At 33.6% G+C, this 18,481-nt stretch overlaps 1 protein-coding gene across 2 annotated transcripts in view; it reads left to right on the plus strand.

The window, feature by feature from the left end:
* LOC142350290 (uncharacterized) overlaps positions 1–18,481 on the plus strand; it is a 189,067-nt gene that overhangs the window by 40,719 nt on the left and 129,867 nt on the right. The window contains exons 1-3 of one of the 2 annotated variants that reach the window (XM_075402087.1): positions 6,694–7,052; positions 8,215–8,353; positions 12,349–12,497. In XM_075402087.1, the coding sequence (XP_075258202.1) occupies positions 6,866–7,052; positions 8,215–8,353; positions 12,349–12,497 (475 nt within the window). In that variant the 5' untranslated portion in view covers positions 6,694–6,865. Of the gene's footprint in view, positions 1–6,693; positions 7,053–8,214; positions 8,354–12,348; positions 12,498–18,481 lie in introns of those variants that run through there. The other variant, XM_075402085.1, reaches the window with a different exon arrangement.

An 18,481-nucleotide genomic window follows, 5' to 3' on the forward strand; every position in this document is an offset into this window, starting at 1 on the left:
AGAATAATTTTTCGAATTTTTTTTTTAACATTAACCAATCATAAACTTATTTTCGTGAACTGAAAGTCAGTCTCAGTAATGACAGGACCCTCCTCCTTCCCACAGCAACCAAATTTTACCTGGTTGGAAGATTTATCTACTAACTATTGGATACATGACTTCAATGACACAAGATCTCAATTTTTTTAAATTTTTTTAGTTATTTTCGTATTATTGGTTACTTTTGAACTCATATCACATTTTCCAAAAAATGATAGCTCCTATTGGCTTAGCAAAAACGTTCAGTGGATCACTGATAAAATTTTCAGTGAAAAATTTATGGCATAAATGACTTCGACACTTTCTTCTCGCACTTTTCTACTGATTTTTTGGTTTTTGTCTGTTTTTGTTGTTGTTTTCATAGTCATAAGACTTATTGTGATGTGCTATTGATTACCTATGAAAACCCAACGTCATTGCCCTCACATCGGGTTATAATTGAGAGGATTTATTGACTTCGGTTGGAAGCTAGTGATTTTAATGGGTGTTAAGACTTTGGAAATAATTTTTCAAAAAATTTTTCTGACTATTAACCAATCTTAAACTTTTTTTCCTGAACTGTTAGTCAATCTCAGCAGTGACAGGAACCTCTTTTTTTCTACTGCAACCAAAATAAACCTGGTCAGCGGTTTTATCTTGTAACTATTGGTTCTATGACTTCAATGACAAGATTTCAAAAATTTTTCTTTTTAGATTTTTGGATATTTCCGTAATATTGGTTTCTTTTGAACTCTTACCACAATATCCAAATTTTGATAGCTCCTATTGGTTTAGAAATGACCTTTAGTGGATCACTAATAAATTTTTCAGAGAAAAACTTATCTTTTAAGTGGCTCCGACACTTTCTTCTCGCATTTTCCTACTGAATTTTTTGTTTTTGCCTACTTTGTTGTTGTTTTCATAGTCATAAGACTTTTTTTGATGTATTATTGATTACCTATGAATAACAAACGTCATTTTCTTTACATCGGGTTATATTTGAGCGTATTTATTGACTTCCGTTGAAGGCTAGTGATTTTAATGGGTGTTAAAACTTTGAAAATATTTTTTCGAAAATTTTTCTGAATATTAACCAATCTTAAACTTTAATTCGTGAACTGTTAGTTAGTCTCAGTAGTGACAAGGCCCCCTTCTTTTCTACAGCCTACAAACTTAATCTGGTTTCCGGTTCTATCTACTACCTAATAGTTTTATGACTTCAATGCCACTGGTTTTCATAATTTTTTAATTTTGGATAGTTTTCTTATTTTTGGTTCCTTTTGAACTCTTATCACATACTTTTTGTAACCCAATGTCTAACTGTCCCCAATCAAGGATTCAGTTAGCTTCCAAGAGATATAAAAAAACCTTGACACTTTTCAGTTGTTATCTAATGTCTATTATGACTTAACATATTTGTTTTGAGAAAAATTCGGTGAAATTTAGAAATTCGCCTTTATTTTATTTTATTTCTCTCAACTTCCGGCGCAGTCTCACTAAAAACATGCAGAAGCCGACTTCTTAAGAGTGAAGAGTTAACGTCGATAATGGTTTTATATTCTACTAATAGTTTTTATTTTATTACTACGCGTCTTCAATTTTTTCTTTTATTTTGGCCATAATTGCATATTTTATATGAGTTCTTTTTCTTTCCTTGCAAAATTATATCAGTATTGACAAGTCAGCTTAAAAGAAGGCATTATAGGGAATATGCGCAAAGTTGTGAAAAAGCGTATTCGGATCCGTTATTTGTTTTTGTTGGTTAGTTTTTGCTTTTTGCGCTGAGACACAGTTATCTCGCAAAACTTTGTGGGGTTTTTTCCATTTTGCCTAATTTTGTCTTTCTTTTCGTAGTTGTACGCCACTTGACCGATAGCAATGGATCTCAATTGCTTCCCCAAGACGTATAACTTAACCTAATTGAGGATATAAGTTTATAGCTGTTTGTTCTAATGACTTTCAAATCAAATTTAAAAAAAAAATCATCTGTCTCTTTTTTGCTTTCATTTTTGTCACCATGTAACTCATTCTCACTCATTAGAAGTCTCAATTTTTTTTGTTGATTCAAACATTTTCTACGCCTGTTTATACGTTGTGACTGATTGCTTTGACCATTTAGTTCAATAAAAAGTTTTCAAGATTTCTATATTGTTCATTTTTTGGTTTCTTTTTGCTGTCATGTGTGATTAGTCCTTCTATAAGGAAGACTCATTGATTTTAACTGGAACACGAAATGACTATGTACAGTTCTTGCAGGTAGTATCTTATAATTATAGTGCCTTGAACAGTGTCATGTCGCAAAATTTTTTGAAATTTTTGCTTCTTTATGTATTTAATTTTTTTATGGGCTCGTGACTTAATCTTATTATTTACAGGCCCAATTGGCTTCCTGAGGTGTTGAAACTTAATCCATCGCTATATATTGTAATCCTGAGTCTCTTGTGACTTTTGAATATGTTTGTTCTCAGAAATAAATTTTGGTTTTTGAGCTTTTTAGTTTTTCGGTCGGTTTGTAGCTCAGTCTCTTTAAATATAGTTCATAACCTGTTTAAAGTGAGCTATAAAGTAATCTTTTTAACGGATTCAGCTTCAAACATATGTTTCTCGGCTTTGTTACTACTGTTAATGCGACATTTCAGAAAATTTTACATTTTTCTATAGTTGAACTTTTCAAAGGATTTTTGGTTTGTTTTTGAATTATAACAATAATTGCTGATCCCATTGGCTTTGAGGTTTTGCGCAACCGAACATTGGATAAAGACATGTCTCAATTACTTCTTATATAGATATAAATGAACATTTTAGTGATTTCAGTTGATATCTAATAATATTAATAACTGTGAAATTAATTGTTTTCAAAAAAGGAAAATTGTTTTTGAGCTTCGCACCTAATAGCTCTTTTTTGTCGACCTGCTAACCAGTCACAAGTTCCGTATCTTTTCTAAAGAAGTATAGCTTATATTGTTTCGTTTTGGTTTTTATGTGATGCGAGTTTGATTTTGTTATGATTTTTTTTTATTATAGACATCGAGTTTTGGTCGTAAAAGTTTGGTGTTCGATTTTATTCATTGTCATTTCTAGTAGTTCTACTATCAACACTTTTCATCGGCCCTCTAGCGTGGCATTATCGTATTTCATTGCTTGTTTATTGAACGATAGGTATGTTTTTAAAAGTTTTCTATCTCTTCATCATTTGGTAGTCAATTACGTCAAGAATGTGGATGAGCGGGGTCGGAACATAAAGTGCGTACGCACATTACCTAGCCACTTTGTTGGAATTCAATTGACAAATAGGAATTCTTAAAAGGAAACTTCCTATTTCAAATATGTTCCCCAAAGTTATATAACTGAGTTCAAATTTTTGGATCCTTTAAAGCTTTTAATTTTAAGTGTGAGGAATTTAAAGTAAAGGAAGGTCAGGTAATTTACAAACTCCTCGTTAAATTTAAAAAACTTGAAATTTCTGGTTTGTTATATTTTTCTTTTGAAAAAATTTGGATAATGAAATCTCAATCTAATTTTCACGTGTTTTTCATTTCAAATTGTGCATTTTTGTTTAATCATTTTTCAAACTTTATATTCTCTTTTCTTAATGGATAAAGCCTAATTCGTCAGGATTTTTTGTTCAACTTTTGGAGCGCTGGACCAAAAAAAACTAGGACTACTAAACTTTCCTTCGATGTCATTCTCTTTTATATGAATAAATTGATCTCAACCTGTTTCATAATTTCTGATCAATTAATTCTCGTGCTTCTGAATCAACAAGTCTTAAATATAATTCAAGGCGTTCCAATTTTTTTTCTTTCTATTCTATTAAGCGCATTTTCAGCTGTGGTTTTGATTTCATCCTAGCAACAATTTTTTTGAAATTTTTCAATGATTTCAGAACGGCACTTTTATTTCAAAAATTTAAAATTTAGTGCACCTAGAAGTTATAAATTTTGATATATTTTCTTATGAAAAGGTTGACTTAAACAAAAATCCATTAATGTTAACTCAGAACTTTTTTAAAACTAATTTTTTAAAACTTATACCAACTATTTAGAAACAGATGTTTTATGGAAATAAAATTTTAAATATCAGAAAAAAGACAGCAAAGTTTTTAAAGTTCTTCAAAAATAATTTGTTTCATTTTCAAAACCTTGTTTGCTCAATGGAAAAAATATTTGGCCATGAAAATAGGCGTTGTCTGATTTCCTAAACGACTGTTTTTAAAATAATTTTTGTTCAGAAGATCTAATCAGTTTTTTTCTCCCAAATAATGAATAGGTGATTGGAAGTTTATTTAAAAATTCCTCAGGATGCTCCAATTCAAATATCAAACTCATGTCACCCAATTTTTGGTGCCTTTTGAATTTTTAGGTGTTCTAGTCAAACATACTGTTAATCCAAGTACCGTTTGAGTTGTTTAAGTTCTTAAAAAAGAGAAAATCTTCAACGTCTACAAGTTATATGAAATTCCAGGCGAAATTATGTAACTAAATTACAATTTGTTAAATTCCAGCAGCTGTTACATAGTTATTCTCAGGGAATCACCTTCGGTCATGAACACAACAGCTATTTTTTCTCTACTGATAGTATCAATTTCAAAAATTTTCCAATTTTAACCGCCACATTTTTGTCTACCGCCACAAATGATGTTTATGAAAACTTAACAACCAGGAACTTGATGTTGAAAACATATCAGTTTCAATGAAATCTCAAAGCGTTTGAGGCAAACAACTTTTTGAGAGACAATAATTTTTTCAATGGGATAAATGAAAGGCCTGAAGTTCAAGGTTTTTCGACATATAGTTACAAGATGACGCTCATGTCATTTTCTAGGGATCAATGTTAGAAAACAGAATCTTATCTAAGCTTTGTAATTAAAGGAAATCAAAACTTTGGTCTTTAAATTTTTAGCATGTAACATCCAACAAATGGTAATTTTCGATTGATTTTAGATGATTAAATCATATTTATATATATATATATATATATATATATATATATATATATATCTCATATATTCATATGTATATATATATATATATATATATATATATATATATATATATATGTATATATATATATATATATATATATATGAATATTTACATATTTTTATATATACATACATACACACACGCAAACACAAGCATTTAAAGCATTAAAGCACATTAGAGCATTTTTTTTGAAGCGCATTTTTTTTCAATTTCCTACATAACTTTCAGCGTTTTCAGCGTTTTCCCAACAAACGTTGACAACGCTTCAGCGCTTTCAGCATCTTTTTCAGCGTTTTCATGACAAAAATCCAATGCATTCGTTTCAAAAATTCAGCGCTTTTCAGAGAATTTTTTACAAAAACGCCTTTTGAAAGATCAGATGGTCTATCAATTTCTCATACCTTCAGCGCAAATCAGCGCTTTTCAAATTTTCAAAATCTTGCTTTTTAAGTTTTCAGCACTTAATTTAATATTGTTTTCCTAATTAACATTTTCAATAAAAGATGAGCTGCGTTTTCAGCTCATCTGGAAAGGAAGGAGTTTTCAGCCCATCTCTTACTTAATTTGAGCGCATTTCAGTACCTTTCAGCATAATTGATACAGCAGTTAATCAGGTTTTGAGAATCAGGCAACGGGAGAACAGTTTGAAACTGAGCTGAAAGTTTTGAACATTCAGAAAATTTCGGCGCTGTTCCACACATTTCAGCCCATTATTATATAGAGCTGATCAACTGCTGTATGAAGTATGCTGAAAGGTACTGAAATGCACTCAACTTATGTAAGAGATGGGCTTAAAACCCTTCCTTTCCAGATGGGCTGAAAACGCAGCTCATCTTTTATAGAAATTGTTAATTATGAAAGTAAAATTAAATTAAGTGCTAAAAATTGAAAAAGCAAAAACATGAAAATTTGAAAAGCGCTGATCTGCGCTGAAGGTATGAGAAATTGATAGACCATCTGATCTTTTAAAAGCCTTTTTTGTAAAAAATTCTCTGAAAAGCACTGAATTTTTAAAACGAATGCAATGGATTTTTGTCAGGAAAACGCTGAAAAAGATGCTGAAAGCGCTGAAAGTTATGTAGGAACTTGAAAAAAAAATGCGCTTCAATAAAAAAATGCTTTAAAATCCGCTAAAGTTTTAAAGTTTCAGCGCATTTGCTCTCATAATTTTTGCATGTTCGGTGAATTTCTTACAAAAAAATCCTTTGAAAGAGCTCAGACATCTGGATCCGGGGACGACATCTGGATCCGGGTTTTAATAAGGGACGACTCAGCACTTAAAAAAACAAAATTTAGGATCTGCTCAGAAATGGGGGAAATTATGCTCATTCATTCTACTTGTTTGTCCAAATTTACAGATCTTTATTTGTAACATATAAACAACACCTTGCTAGCAATCAAACTAGATTCAACTTAAGCCCGTGAACTTCTTGTTTCATTGCCAAAATGTGACATTCTTTCTCGCCTTCTGTTTAAATTGAATATCGGAATGGTCTACCAAACTATAAATCCTTATTAGATCTTTATAACTTCTTTCAAGTTAGGACAAATAATTTGTATCCTCGAATTCATAGCACGTTAGAAATATAGACCGTTTCAGAGTCAAATATTTGATTCACCTTACTTTAAACTACTCGTTGATTGTTTATTTCTTTTCCTAACTTCGAATACAGTTGTTTATTTGCATTTGTCACAATGAATCTCGACAAAACTTTGCTAAAACCTCTTGAGTTTTCAAAGTTTTGGAAAATTTAGATCGTAATAAAAATTTCAAAGCGAGCCAAAAAAATTTTTTTCCTAGAAAAAAATTTCGGTGGACTAAAAATTTAGCTAAAAACTGAAAATAATTCATAATTGCCCAAATGTCATTGCCTCGAAATTGGTCCTCCAATTATTCGCCCAGATTTGCGGTGGCAGATTATTTGCCCCCCGACCCGCAACCCAAGTATTCGAACGAATCGACAGAATCCTACTTACGGCCTTCGGGTGATTTTTCAGCTCCTGACTTCGCACTTCAAGTGTTCGAAAATTCGTTTTACGATTTTATAGGTATGAACTCAGTTTCAGTTTAAGTAACTTTTATAATATTAACCACTTATAACTAGCTTAAGTCACAGATACGCAAGAAACTGTAACACTTTTGCTATTCGGACCGTACCTGTTTTTACCTGTTATTAATTTGTTTTTATAAAGACCCGCTTTAACGTGAATTTCCGTTTGTACTATTACAATAATTAAAAATATCAATGAAAAAATACTTTTTACGGCCATACATAATATATTATGAAAAGCAAATTTTTGCATTCTGACAAATATATAAACAAAAATTTGTTCAGTGGCTAAAATGTCCATTTTCAATCTCAGAAAGGCCAAAAAATTGTTTATTAATTATTAAGTATCAATTACGTGTTTCTTTGACGTCACAACTTTTTGAGTTTTTTGTATAACTATATGGTAAAAAACACAAGAAAAACCAAAACCGTGACGTCAATAGAAATTGACAACATAACCACACTGAGTAAGAAATTAGTCATTTCGACGCTTGAGGTAACAAATGAACATTTTCAACTGATGATTAAGAGAATCGGGAATATCGAATGCGTAAACTCAAGGGGTTGTGGTGGATGGGTGTGTGTGTGTGTGTGTGTGTGTGTGTGTGTGTGTGCGTGTGTGTGTGTGTGTGTGTGTGTGTGTGTGGGGGGGGGGGGGGGGGGGGGTGAGAAGTCATCTGGAATTGAGTTTGGTCTTTTCAGAAGCCGAGCAAAAAATTCTCACAAGTCTGCTTTTTTGCACTTCTGGAAAATTTTAAATAACTGTTTTAACACTTTACTTACTACAGAAACGGAGCAGGGGTAAAAAGTTTTTTTTACCAGAGCAAGTCAACCCAAAGGACTAAGGGCTTTCTCGTAAGTCGGGGTCCGAACCTGGGTATTCAAAAATGAGCAAATCCTTATTCCCTGACTCCCGGCTCTTTTGGCCTTCGAATATTTTTTTCTTCTGTTTTTCAAACTAATTTACTGTTATTTTACATTAATTTTTATAAAAAATAAATTGCAAAGTCGCATATAATGCCATGACAAAGAGTTTTTCGTAGATCGAATGTCTTAATTTATCTAAAATATTGCCCATTGGCATTCATTTTGTTGATTTTTATTTATTTTTGGTAAAAAAAATGATTAGTTTTCACTTGTATCAAATTAAGTGGTTCTAGTTGACGATCAAGACGACGCGGTTCCAAGAGGGGCAAATGGATCCAGAGGTGTCCACTCGGACCCCAGAGACGATTCGGAGAGTTTCGTCGGAAGTCGAGACGGTGACTATGACGGACTGGAACTAGAGGAACCCTACAGGTATGCCATACTTTGTAATTTGAATGTATAATTTATATTTTTGATTGGTGCACTTAATAACAGTAGAATTTTGCTGTTTTATTCCGTTTGTGCCCCCCCCCCCCGCAGTTACAGAGCACGTGCCATTACATAGTAACCCATTTTGTAAAAACAAATGGTACGTGCGTCGGGGGGATGCAAATAATATGCACCCACTAAGCTGCGGGCATAAACGGAAAATATTCAAATTTTGTAACCCATTGAATAGTTCTGAATGACTTCCGATTCCCGTTAGATTTACGCCTCTTGAATTGAAACTTGAAATATCTTGACTAGTTTTTCAGTGAGAAACCTTAACCTTATCTTACGAACTTGAAAGATTATTGGAGGTTTTTCCCTAATAGCCCACTACCCCGAACTTAGTTGTCAAGTAACACACTAACCCCCACCCACATTTACGGTAAACTTGCCCTAAGGGGGGGGGGGTATTTCTTTGAGAGAGGCTATAATTGGAAAGGCTATAATTGTGAGAGGCTATAATTCGAAAGGCTATAATTGTGAGAGGCTATAATTCGAAAGCTCCAATTTCTCTGCTATTTGTTTCTTCAAATCCATACCATGTTAGCAAAATGAAGCCAACTATTAAGATCTCGTAGGTCTTGACAAAGTTTATCATTTTTTATTGGGTGTAATCGTATACCAGCTTTTTGCATGCTTCCACATGTCTTTAAAAATATATCCTTTTTGTTTCCAGAGATGAACACCTTTTAACATAAAAAATAACAAACAAATATTTAGTAACCATACGTCGTATAAAATTGTTAGTTATCATAATTAAATATGAATAGTTTTGTAAAAAATGCTTTACGAAAGTTGAACGATATGTCCGATAACACGATAAATATAAAAAGATCATTGAAATATTGGCATAAAATAGAGAGTTTTGTCAAAAACAAATGTTTCGCGACCTAAGACCCAAAAAAAATTTCGTACCATAGTTGTTATAGAAAATAATACATAGACAATTGGAACACATGCAGATCGATTATTGTGTGTGAAATTGAAAGGGCCATCCGAAATTGGGTGCCCTCGACTTTCAGTACTGAATCATTATATCTCCATCCTAAAGTGATGATCCAGTACCGAATCAGGTTTTTCTAAGAAAACTTTTTTGCTATCATCTGCAGTGAAAAAAGCCATCGATGTTTTCTGTAGAAAGGCTCGACATAAAATTTTGATTTTTTCATTATGTTCATCAAAGTTTCAGAACAAAATTAAATTTTCGAAACGGAAAGGAAAATTTTGATAGACACTGCGTGAGCATGATGAAAAACCCTTATTTTAACGTTAAAACGTTGCACATAGAAAGTATTTTAACATTGAAAAAGATTGAGTTTCAGGGTAAAGTTTGTGTTTTATTTACGCTTCAGTTTGGGCGGGTTACAGCCCAGACGGACCTGGTCGTAATAGTGTAATATAATTATAACTAAGGATCTATCCCCCCCCCGTTCAATCCTCCACCCGCTGCCGCATTCTCCGTTACTGCAGTCTAAGCATGTGAACACTCGTTGGGTATACAGTCACAGGTTATAAATACAATTATAACTGTCGCCAGGTGAGCTGACTGGTCGCAAAATGAGACGACGGGGGCGATTGTTAGCGCCATTCTCCGTATGTCCCAGCAAACTTTCGCGGACCTACAAAAACGTGACGAAGATGCGCCTGAAGGGAGTCAACTAGGGGTTGGCGCAGGGGGGGGGGGGTCTTTGATACAGAGGTCTTTGATCCTTACCGCTTTTAAACTGAAAAGTAGCTGTTTTATTGATCGCAAAAGTCCTTATGTGAAACCAAAGTTTCTTTATCAGTGTTCATAAAAATTATCAATTTTTTTCTATTTATTTTTTTAAAAAATCCGACGAGTGAAAATGCCAAAACGTAGAAAATACTGCTAGCCAAATTTCTTAAATACTACTAAATACGTGCTTGCATGGACAACCTTTGACGTTGCCTAACATATTGGACACAAGCGGAGACAGAGTGCAAAAACTGTCAGAATTCTCGAAGATTAAAAAAAGCGCTGATTATTTGCTACAAATTCCGGTTTTTAAATATGTTGGAAGCCACAAATTTCTTTACTAAAATTAACTGTTAACGAATATTTTAGATTTTTGTATGGGTGTAGATATGAGAGTGCGTGTGCGTGTAATGTGTGTCGTGTATGTGTGTAAGAAAAACAGAAAAAGATTTAGTCTGAGACTTAGATTCTTTATATGATCGAGATAATTAAAGGTAGAGTGCAAAAACTATCAGAGACCTATTGAAAATCTAAACACTACAGATTATTTGTTGCATAATCAGCTTTAATATTTCTCAAAACCAAAATTTAAGTTTCCTTATCTTGCTGGTACCATATTTGCGCAATTTTAAAAGGTTAATAATTGCATCATGCTCATGAGACATGAAAAATTAGGTTAATGCCAAATGTTTAATTACGGATACTATTGCCTTAATCATTGCACACCAAGTTAAATTGAAAAAGAAAGCGAACAAGACATAATTGAGCGTGACGACACTTGATTAAATATCAGTGGACAAAAAGAAAAGCTTTTTATAATGTTTTTTTTTGTGTTGGGATTTGTATTTGAGTGATTTTCTTAATGTATGTAATGTGTTGGGTGTATGTATTATGGCTTGTCTGTGTATTTTACCACACATAATTTTACCACACATATTTTTCTAGAAATCTCTATGCAGGCTCCGTTTTTGTCTGCCGAGAAAAGACGCCATATTTTTGTTTCAAACATTGCAAATAATTTTCTCCAAAGCATATGGGTTGCTTGCGGAGACTACCACTGGTTCCTCTCACAAATATAGTTGATTGTAAATGTATCTTTGAGATTTATGCCGTAACACACTTTGCTATTCACAGACTCGCATGAGCCATCTTGCTTTTGTTTCTCAGCAGCTATAGGATGATTTTTGTTACGGTTTTTATCAGTCATAGAAGGATCATAGAAATATCCCAAGGAAATTTACAACATCATGAAAATGATCGAAAAAATTTCTCATATCTTCTATGGAACCATACAGATTTTGCTCATACCATACAGATTACCATGCTCCGAAAAATTTTATCGTAGGTTCTAGTGTATCATCATCGTATTAATTTAGAGTGATTGCATATCTTACCAGAAATTTGTGGTCTTGCGGTCCGCCGGCATTGCAAATTTAATGTGTATTTTGTCGGAAAACTTTCAAAAATCTTTTGTGACTTAACCATGAGCTCTTACTAAAGCATAGCTTCAAGTTGACCATAGCGTGACCAATGTTGGCTGCAATGATGTTACCACGTGAAAATATCAGAAAAGTGGCCATAGTCACCAAAAAAGGACGCTCATGCTCACAAAATGAACAATCTGAAATAATAGTCGGGAATAGTAGTAAAGGACAGCTCAGAACAGTGTACTGTTAATGCACTGCAGACTAAAATGTCTAATGCTGCTCAGCTGCGATTATGCAGCATCGAATTTTTTATGAAACTGAGATCTTCATCGTGTAAGATCAGATAAGATGCTTATTTAGAATTTTAATGGTGCAAGATCTGACTTAATGGTGCTAATTTGCGATCTATTCTGCCCCCCCCCCCAGCTTAGTTTCGTATATCTTTTACCCCCCAGGCGCACGTGCTAATTTTTTACATCGCAACGTGCTATATAACAACATACAATTCGTAACTGGGGGCGTAAAAAGACTGGCGGGGGGAACAGAATAGATCCGAAATTTGTCAGATCTTACACGAAAATACAGATTCCCAGGGGTCGGTTTAACCCAAAAAAACTAATTAATCCAAAAATAATGTTTAAACCATTGATATAGAAGAAAAGAAAGCTTGAATACTATCTATATAAACACTGAAGAAATCAAAATTTGTCAATGAAATATTCAAATGAAGTCATCATACATTGATGTCTTTATACGGCGATAATGCGGGCAACAACTAAACGTTTTTTTTTCAGACGTCCTCAATCTGAGCAGGGACGACATGGTGACGTCAGAGGTCTGATTGATGTCTACCAGCAGTACACAGATGTGATTCCATATGTGGAACAACTCAGAAGGAAGAGTGAACTGTCCATTCTGGCTGCTAATCAGGGCATCTATCATGGTGAGTACTTCAGCGCAATTTTTACAAAGTTTCAGCGCATTTCAGCACATTTCAGCGCATTTTTATGTAAGGTTTTTGCGCTGAACTTTTTGAAAAATCAGCGCATTTCAGCGCACTTCTTACATAATTTTCGGAAAATCTCTGGACCCAGAATTTGGGCAATTTCCCAATAGAGGCGCATTGAACCAATACACCAGGAATTGTTCATTTCACTCACGGTAAAAAAAATGATGAAAATGGGAACTAAGCGACTCATAACCGATCCAAAATTGATAGGTTTCGGAATTATATTCCAAGAAATTGTTGTTTAAAGCCGAATGATTCTGATGTATCTCGGGGCATTTTCTCATTTTTTATGTTTATCGAGTTTTATGTCTTAGTTACTTTGTACTGAGCCTTTTAAAACTTAAACTTATGTTTCATCGAACTCAGACGCACAATTTACCCGGTCTTTGAAAATTTCTTATTCGAATGTATAGTTCTTTTTGTGACAACTATTTTCAAAAATACTTTTAAACATTCCTTTTTTCGCAAATTATGTAGTATTGAGACACGCTAATACAGTCTAATACAATCTAATACATGCCAAGAAGGTAGAGTACTGCCTCACAGCACCGAAAAAAAACTATTTTTTATTATTAGCCGCACAGGGATAGCTGGGACTATTTTTGGATTTTTGATTTTTTTTACGACAAAGAGGAGTATTGGTTTTCTTAAGGTTTCCTTTACCGGAAGTACTATTTGTTCAAGTGGCATTTTGACCTAATAGTGAAAATGAGTAAAAATGCCAAGTGAGCTAACTTTTTCTGAGGGAGCCAAGTTTTTTGTTCATGCGCTGCGTTCAGTGAGTGACTTTTGTTCTTCGAAAAAAGATTTTGAGAGATTGGCGCTTATAGATGACACTTTTGAGCAGTGTTTTCGTCCATTTGGCCCATTTTTTTAATTGTTACTGGTTTTTTGTAGAAGTAAATTTTGATCGATGCCCCATGAAAATGCAACCATCTGAAATCGATTGGACAATGTTTCTGTGAGACTAATAATGCGTTACATGTGCAAAACTGGCCCCAATTTCTCTTTTTTCTGAATTGTTGGCGTTTTTCATTCATTTATTCATTTTTGGCACTTTTAACGTAATTTGGTTTTGCTAGCACAAAACTCAATTCGCCCTATTATTTAAATTACAGTTATATTATCAACCCTGACTATTGCGAAGGCACTCTACGCAACTTCGATCCAATCAAGAACTACTTTCTTTTCTTCCTTCTCTACGCGAAGACCCAGAGACCAATCCTCGTGCCGTTCCAATATCTCCAGAGTGTAGAAGGAGCTACCACGAAGCGTGTGCATGGGCAAACTTTCAAGCTCATCTACAGAGATTGATTGCAGACAAGTTGGCAAATCGAGAGCCGGCACCGGAGAAGAGTCAGATTTTGAACCATCTGCTGGAAAGGGGCGCCTTGCAAAACTGACCTGTACCCCCCCCCCCCGACATTTCGCCATTGGTCTTGTAAGGGACAAGGAATATCTGGAAATGTTCCGGGGCCCTGACAACCAGGCCCCAGCTTCGAGTTTGAACTTCGCTAATAGGCACAGTCCCACCACCAGGGGTCACTGCCCCAGCTACACGAAGATATAATGTTCTTCAAAAAACTGAAAACTCTTTTAATTTGCCATTCTTTCTATTTGCACTTTTTCCTCTATTATATATATTATCTATATTCCTTTCTTCTTTCCCTCAATTGAAGACTAGGATTATTTTCTTTTCTTCTTTTCTCCGCTCAAAAGTTCCACTAACTAGGAACAAATCCTCAATACAAGACTGTGGAGGACAGTACGGTACTCTAACAAGACTGACGTTACTGGTCAGCATACCCTGTAACTGGCACCCTTACTAATATTAGAACTGAAAAGATGTGTATCACTAACTGACGACTGTAGTCACAATTTGACTGGGACCTCAGACGACGACACAAGTCACCGACACCCCCACACAACGAGGATGGTGCATCCAAGCTATTCCAGCTACGCGTTACAAACTCGCATGAATATTTTCAACCCCGGATAGATTTTGCAGAAATACTGTATGTACACCTCTAGCCAATTAAAGACTAAGAAGACACTATTTTTTTATATAGCGCTAAGTCCAATAACTGTGGTCAATCTTGTAGTTAAATTAATGCACTCTTTGTGTATTCTCAAAAACTTGACTCCTGTATTAACTCTATCATACATCGTTATAATTGAAGTCATCCTCAGTGTTTTATAGAGTCGGTTAGTGAGAAAACTAGTTAAGCCTGCATGGAGCGCAGAAGTAAGTGGACGTAAATCTTTATAGCTTAAGGCTGTAATAGGAGCCCTTATCGGGTCGACCTTAGTATCGAGACCATCTAATACATGCGGAGAAGTTAGAGTAGTGCCTCACTGCACCAAAAAATATTTTTTAATTCAAATGCCTAAATGCTTCACTTTTTTAAGTACAAGTTGTACTATCTGGCTTTTGACCTGCTTAACAGAACTTATATTGTGTATAATCAGGCTTCTTCCGTTCATTCAAAATACGCAACCAATATGCTCAGACAATATATAAGTTGTCTTTATACCAAGGCATAAAAAATTAGTCTTCACATTTATCAGTTACTAATTTTTTAATGATCAATAAGTGCCTTCTGCTGTACAAAACTTTTATTTTTACTCCTGTTATTGAGCTCTTTAGCAATGAAAAGAAATCTTTGTTATGAAACGTTTTAAAAAAGAACAACTAATTGCCAAAATTCATTATTAATTATTTAAAAAAAGTCAATACACCATTGAGAGCAAAATCCATTTGATCAAAGGTTAAATAAATCCGTGTTCATTGGAAAATTTTTGCTGAACATAATATGTCCTGAATTATGTATTAAATTTTTGATGTTTCTTCGACTTTAATGTCTTTTTTGCATAGAGTAAAAAGTGCTCGGCTAGAAGCACGGTGAAACAAGTTTACTTTCTAGTTGAAAGTCGGCTGCAATTTGAGTTCTGCCTGAAAGTTTGTGTTTTCAAGCGGACTTGAAACAATGTGGTGCAAATTTTTTCAACTCACTTTGCGTTCAGTAATTATTACTCACTTTTTTGAAAATATAATCTGCTATTGCTATTTCAAATATAAAGAAACCCTGATTAGTCTTCAATTTTATAATATTGAAATTGTCTGTGAGTTCTTCAAAACCTTAATAAAGTTGAAAAAGAAGTCCATAAATTAAAATGGCTCGCTAGACTTCCAATTATTCTAAGTATTGAGATTAAGAAAACCATAAGCAACAGTTTTTTTGTTGCTTGAATTTTTAATTTGGTACTTATAAACATCAAAAACTGGCCACAAATAAATCCTCTGTTCTTGCGTTTGAAGATATTCTCAGTGTTCATGGCACTTCAAGAATATAAGCGAAGGTCTGTTTAATAGTAGGTCATTGGCCAAAACTTCCATTGATACTGCCTTCACTGTCTTTCTCCGAAATAAAAACTTATATAGAATTTGCTTTAATCTCTTTTAGCCAGGGTTTACCACCCCCACCCCCCCCCCCCGGGGTCCAAAAGTTTATGAAATTTATTATCACACAATCCTCTCACATTTCTCCTCATTTTTGTGATTTTTACTTCGTTAAAAATACTACAAATAATGTATATCTACAATATGAACCTAATTGATAAGTATTGCCAGAATAGACTACAATTTTTGCTGCTATTTTTTGCAATATCAATTAAGTTGAGTTGAGCTTTCTTTTAACCATTGAGTTTCAAAACAGAACCAAAGACCAGCTGCTTTTTCATGTATTTAATTTCGACTGAGATACGAAAAATTGAAGTACTAAAGTACGCTTTATCTAGCTGTCCATTCTAAAATCAAAAGAAATGATTCAACAAAAATTTAAGAGGAAAATATTTCACCGTTGTTTACGTTCATTTTTCAACAAAACAATGTGGCCAAATTTTTCCTCGATTAAATTATGCCAATTCAAATTATTTTGCTGTTTTAATAAAAGCAAATCAAACCAAAATAAATTAAGTCTAGTTAGTTAATCAACGTTGTTATTGTTTTTTGTTTGGCTGAAATTTATTTTGTGATTTCTGATGTTTTTCCCGTGTTTGACGAACCGCAGATGTGTTCCGGAATAATGAAAAGCTGAACCGATTTTACATCATAAACTGGTAAGTTAGAATTTCATACAACTTTTTGAATCTGAGTTCAAAGTTTTAACAAGTATCCTGAAACGAAACTTAAAGAATCTTGACAGAAAATTGATAAAATTGTTGGCGAGAATGTTTTGTACACTATGTTTTAGAGATTTTTGTAAGCATTTTGAGAAAGAATTATCCATGTTAACAAGATCTTTGTCAAATAATTTCAAGAAGTATCATGAAAAGTTAACTTTAAAAAGATCTCGTTAAGTAATCTTGTTGAATCTTGCATGTCTTGGGCCAGATCTATCAAGATTCGTTCCACTGGGAATCCGTTTATTCCTAGTATACTCGAGTTCGAATCTTAGCATATTAGAGTAGATTGAAACTTTCTGCGCTTTCTAGGTTTTGCGAAAAAAATTGCAGCACTCGTTTTTAGCGCGATTGCTCAGCATACGGGGACGATTAATGAAATTGTAACGATGAGTTGGCTAAATTGATGATTATTGAGTTAATGAGTTAATAAATAGTTTAGTCAACCCATCTTGTAATACTGAATATCAAGTACAATGCGGAAGTTTTGACCTTGTTTTTTTGAGATGAGTATTTACGACCACAAAATTCTTAAGATTCAAATCTAAAACTGTGACTGGAGAGATATCAAAAAAAAAAAGATTTTGATGACTTTGACGCACTAATTCAAACATCTTGAACAATGAATGCTTATTTAAAAATGCTTATTTAGACGTTTGACGAAAGGAGGATATATAGATTGACACCAAGAACAAAACACAAAAACAATTAAAATTATGAATCACAGTTAGGATTCATCCATACATCACTTGGTCGTTCAGTTTTTCCATAAAAAATAACCTATCGATCTATCAATACAACTTAAGTGCTTCGTAGCAATTTTCATTTGTCGGAAGAGCGAGAAGTGAAACAGTAGTGTAGGTTGTGTAGAACTGGCAGAATATTCTATAAAACATTTCTTGCTTTTCTTTCAGCAAAATTGTACTGCATTCGATTCCAAATTCCTATTTCTTGTTTTTTTCTCTTTTTTGTTCTCCAAATTTGAACTTCCAATCAATAAAGTTCTAACATTTTTCATTTATACGTTTTGAACGCTTTGTTCGTTTCTCTTTTTTATTTTTTTTTTTGCATTTTCACGATGTTTCTTTTTTTTCAATTCTTAAAAGCTTGATGAACTGAATTACGGGCCTTGCATCACACATGTCTTCTCTGATAAAAGATCACAAGGATTAGAACAGCTAAATCAACATTTTTTTAAATAGTAACCAGACTGGTTCTATGAAATATTTTCTAACTTTTTGATTGATAATCAGCCAGACGGGCATAAAATTTGGTTCTTTCAATTGTTTTTTTTTACACAAATCTGCCTTTTATCTAGTTGTATTTTTTTCTGTAGGAAAAGAAACCTTAATAAGACCCCTGTTAGATCGTGGTCAGGCTGTGGTTAGATCGTTTTCCGTTTCTGTAGTACGAAAAATGGTTGTCAAACTCTAAGTAAATTGGCTTATTGCAGGTTTTTCATCTGACCCTAAAATTGTAAACCAACCAAAAAAACTCTCATAATACTAATGTGAGTGAATATTAGTGGTTTGTGTATCTGCAGGTTTTCTTGAGCGTACCGAGATTTTTTTTTTAAAAAATTGCAATTGGTCCTAATGGCGATCTTGGAATCAATCTAAACTGCGCAAAAGGTTATCTAAGGATATCATAGTTGTGACACTGAAGCAAGTAGTATATCTTTGAAAAGCATAAATACGTAACAATGAACAGGAAATTTTTCACTGTACCAAGTAAAT

Source organism: Convolutriloba macropyga, chromosome 12, assembly GCF_964194025.1.
Source record: "Convolutriloba macropyga chromosome 12, txConMacr16.3, whole genome shotgun sequence".
NCBI classification, from domain to species: Eukaryota; Metazoa; Xenacoelomorpha; order Acoela; family Convolutidae; genus Convolutriloba; species Convolutriloba macropyga.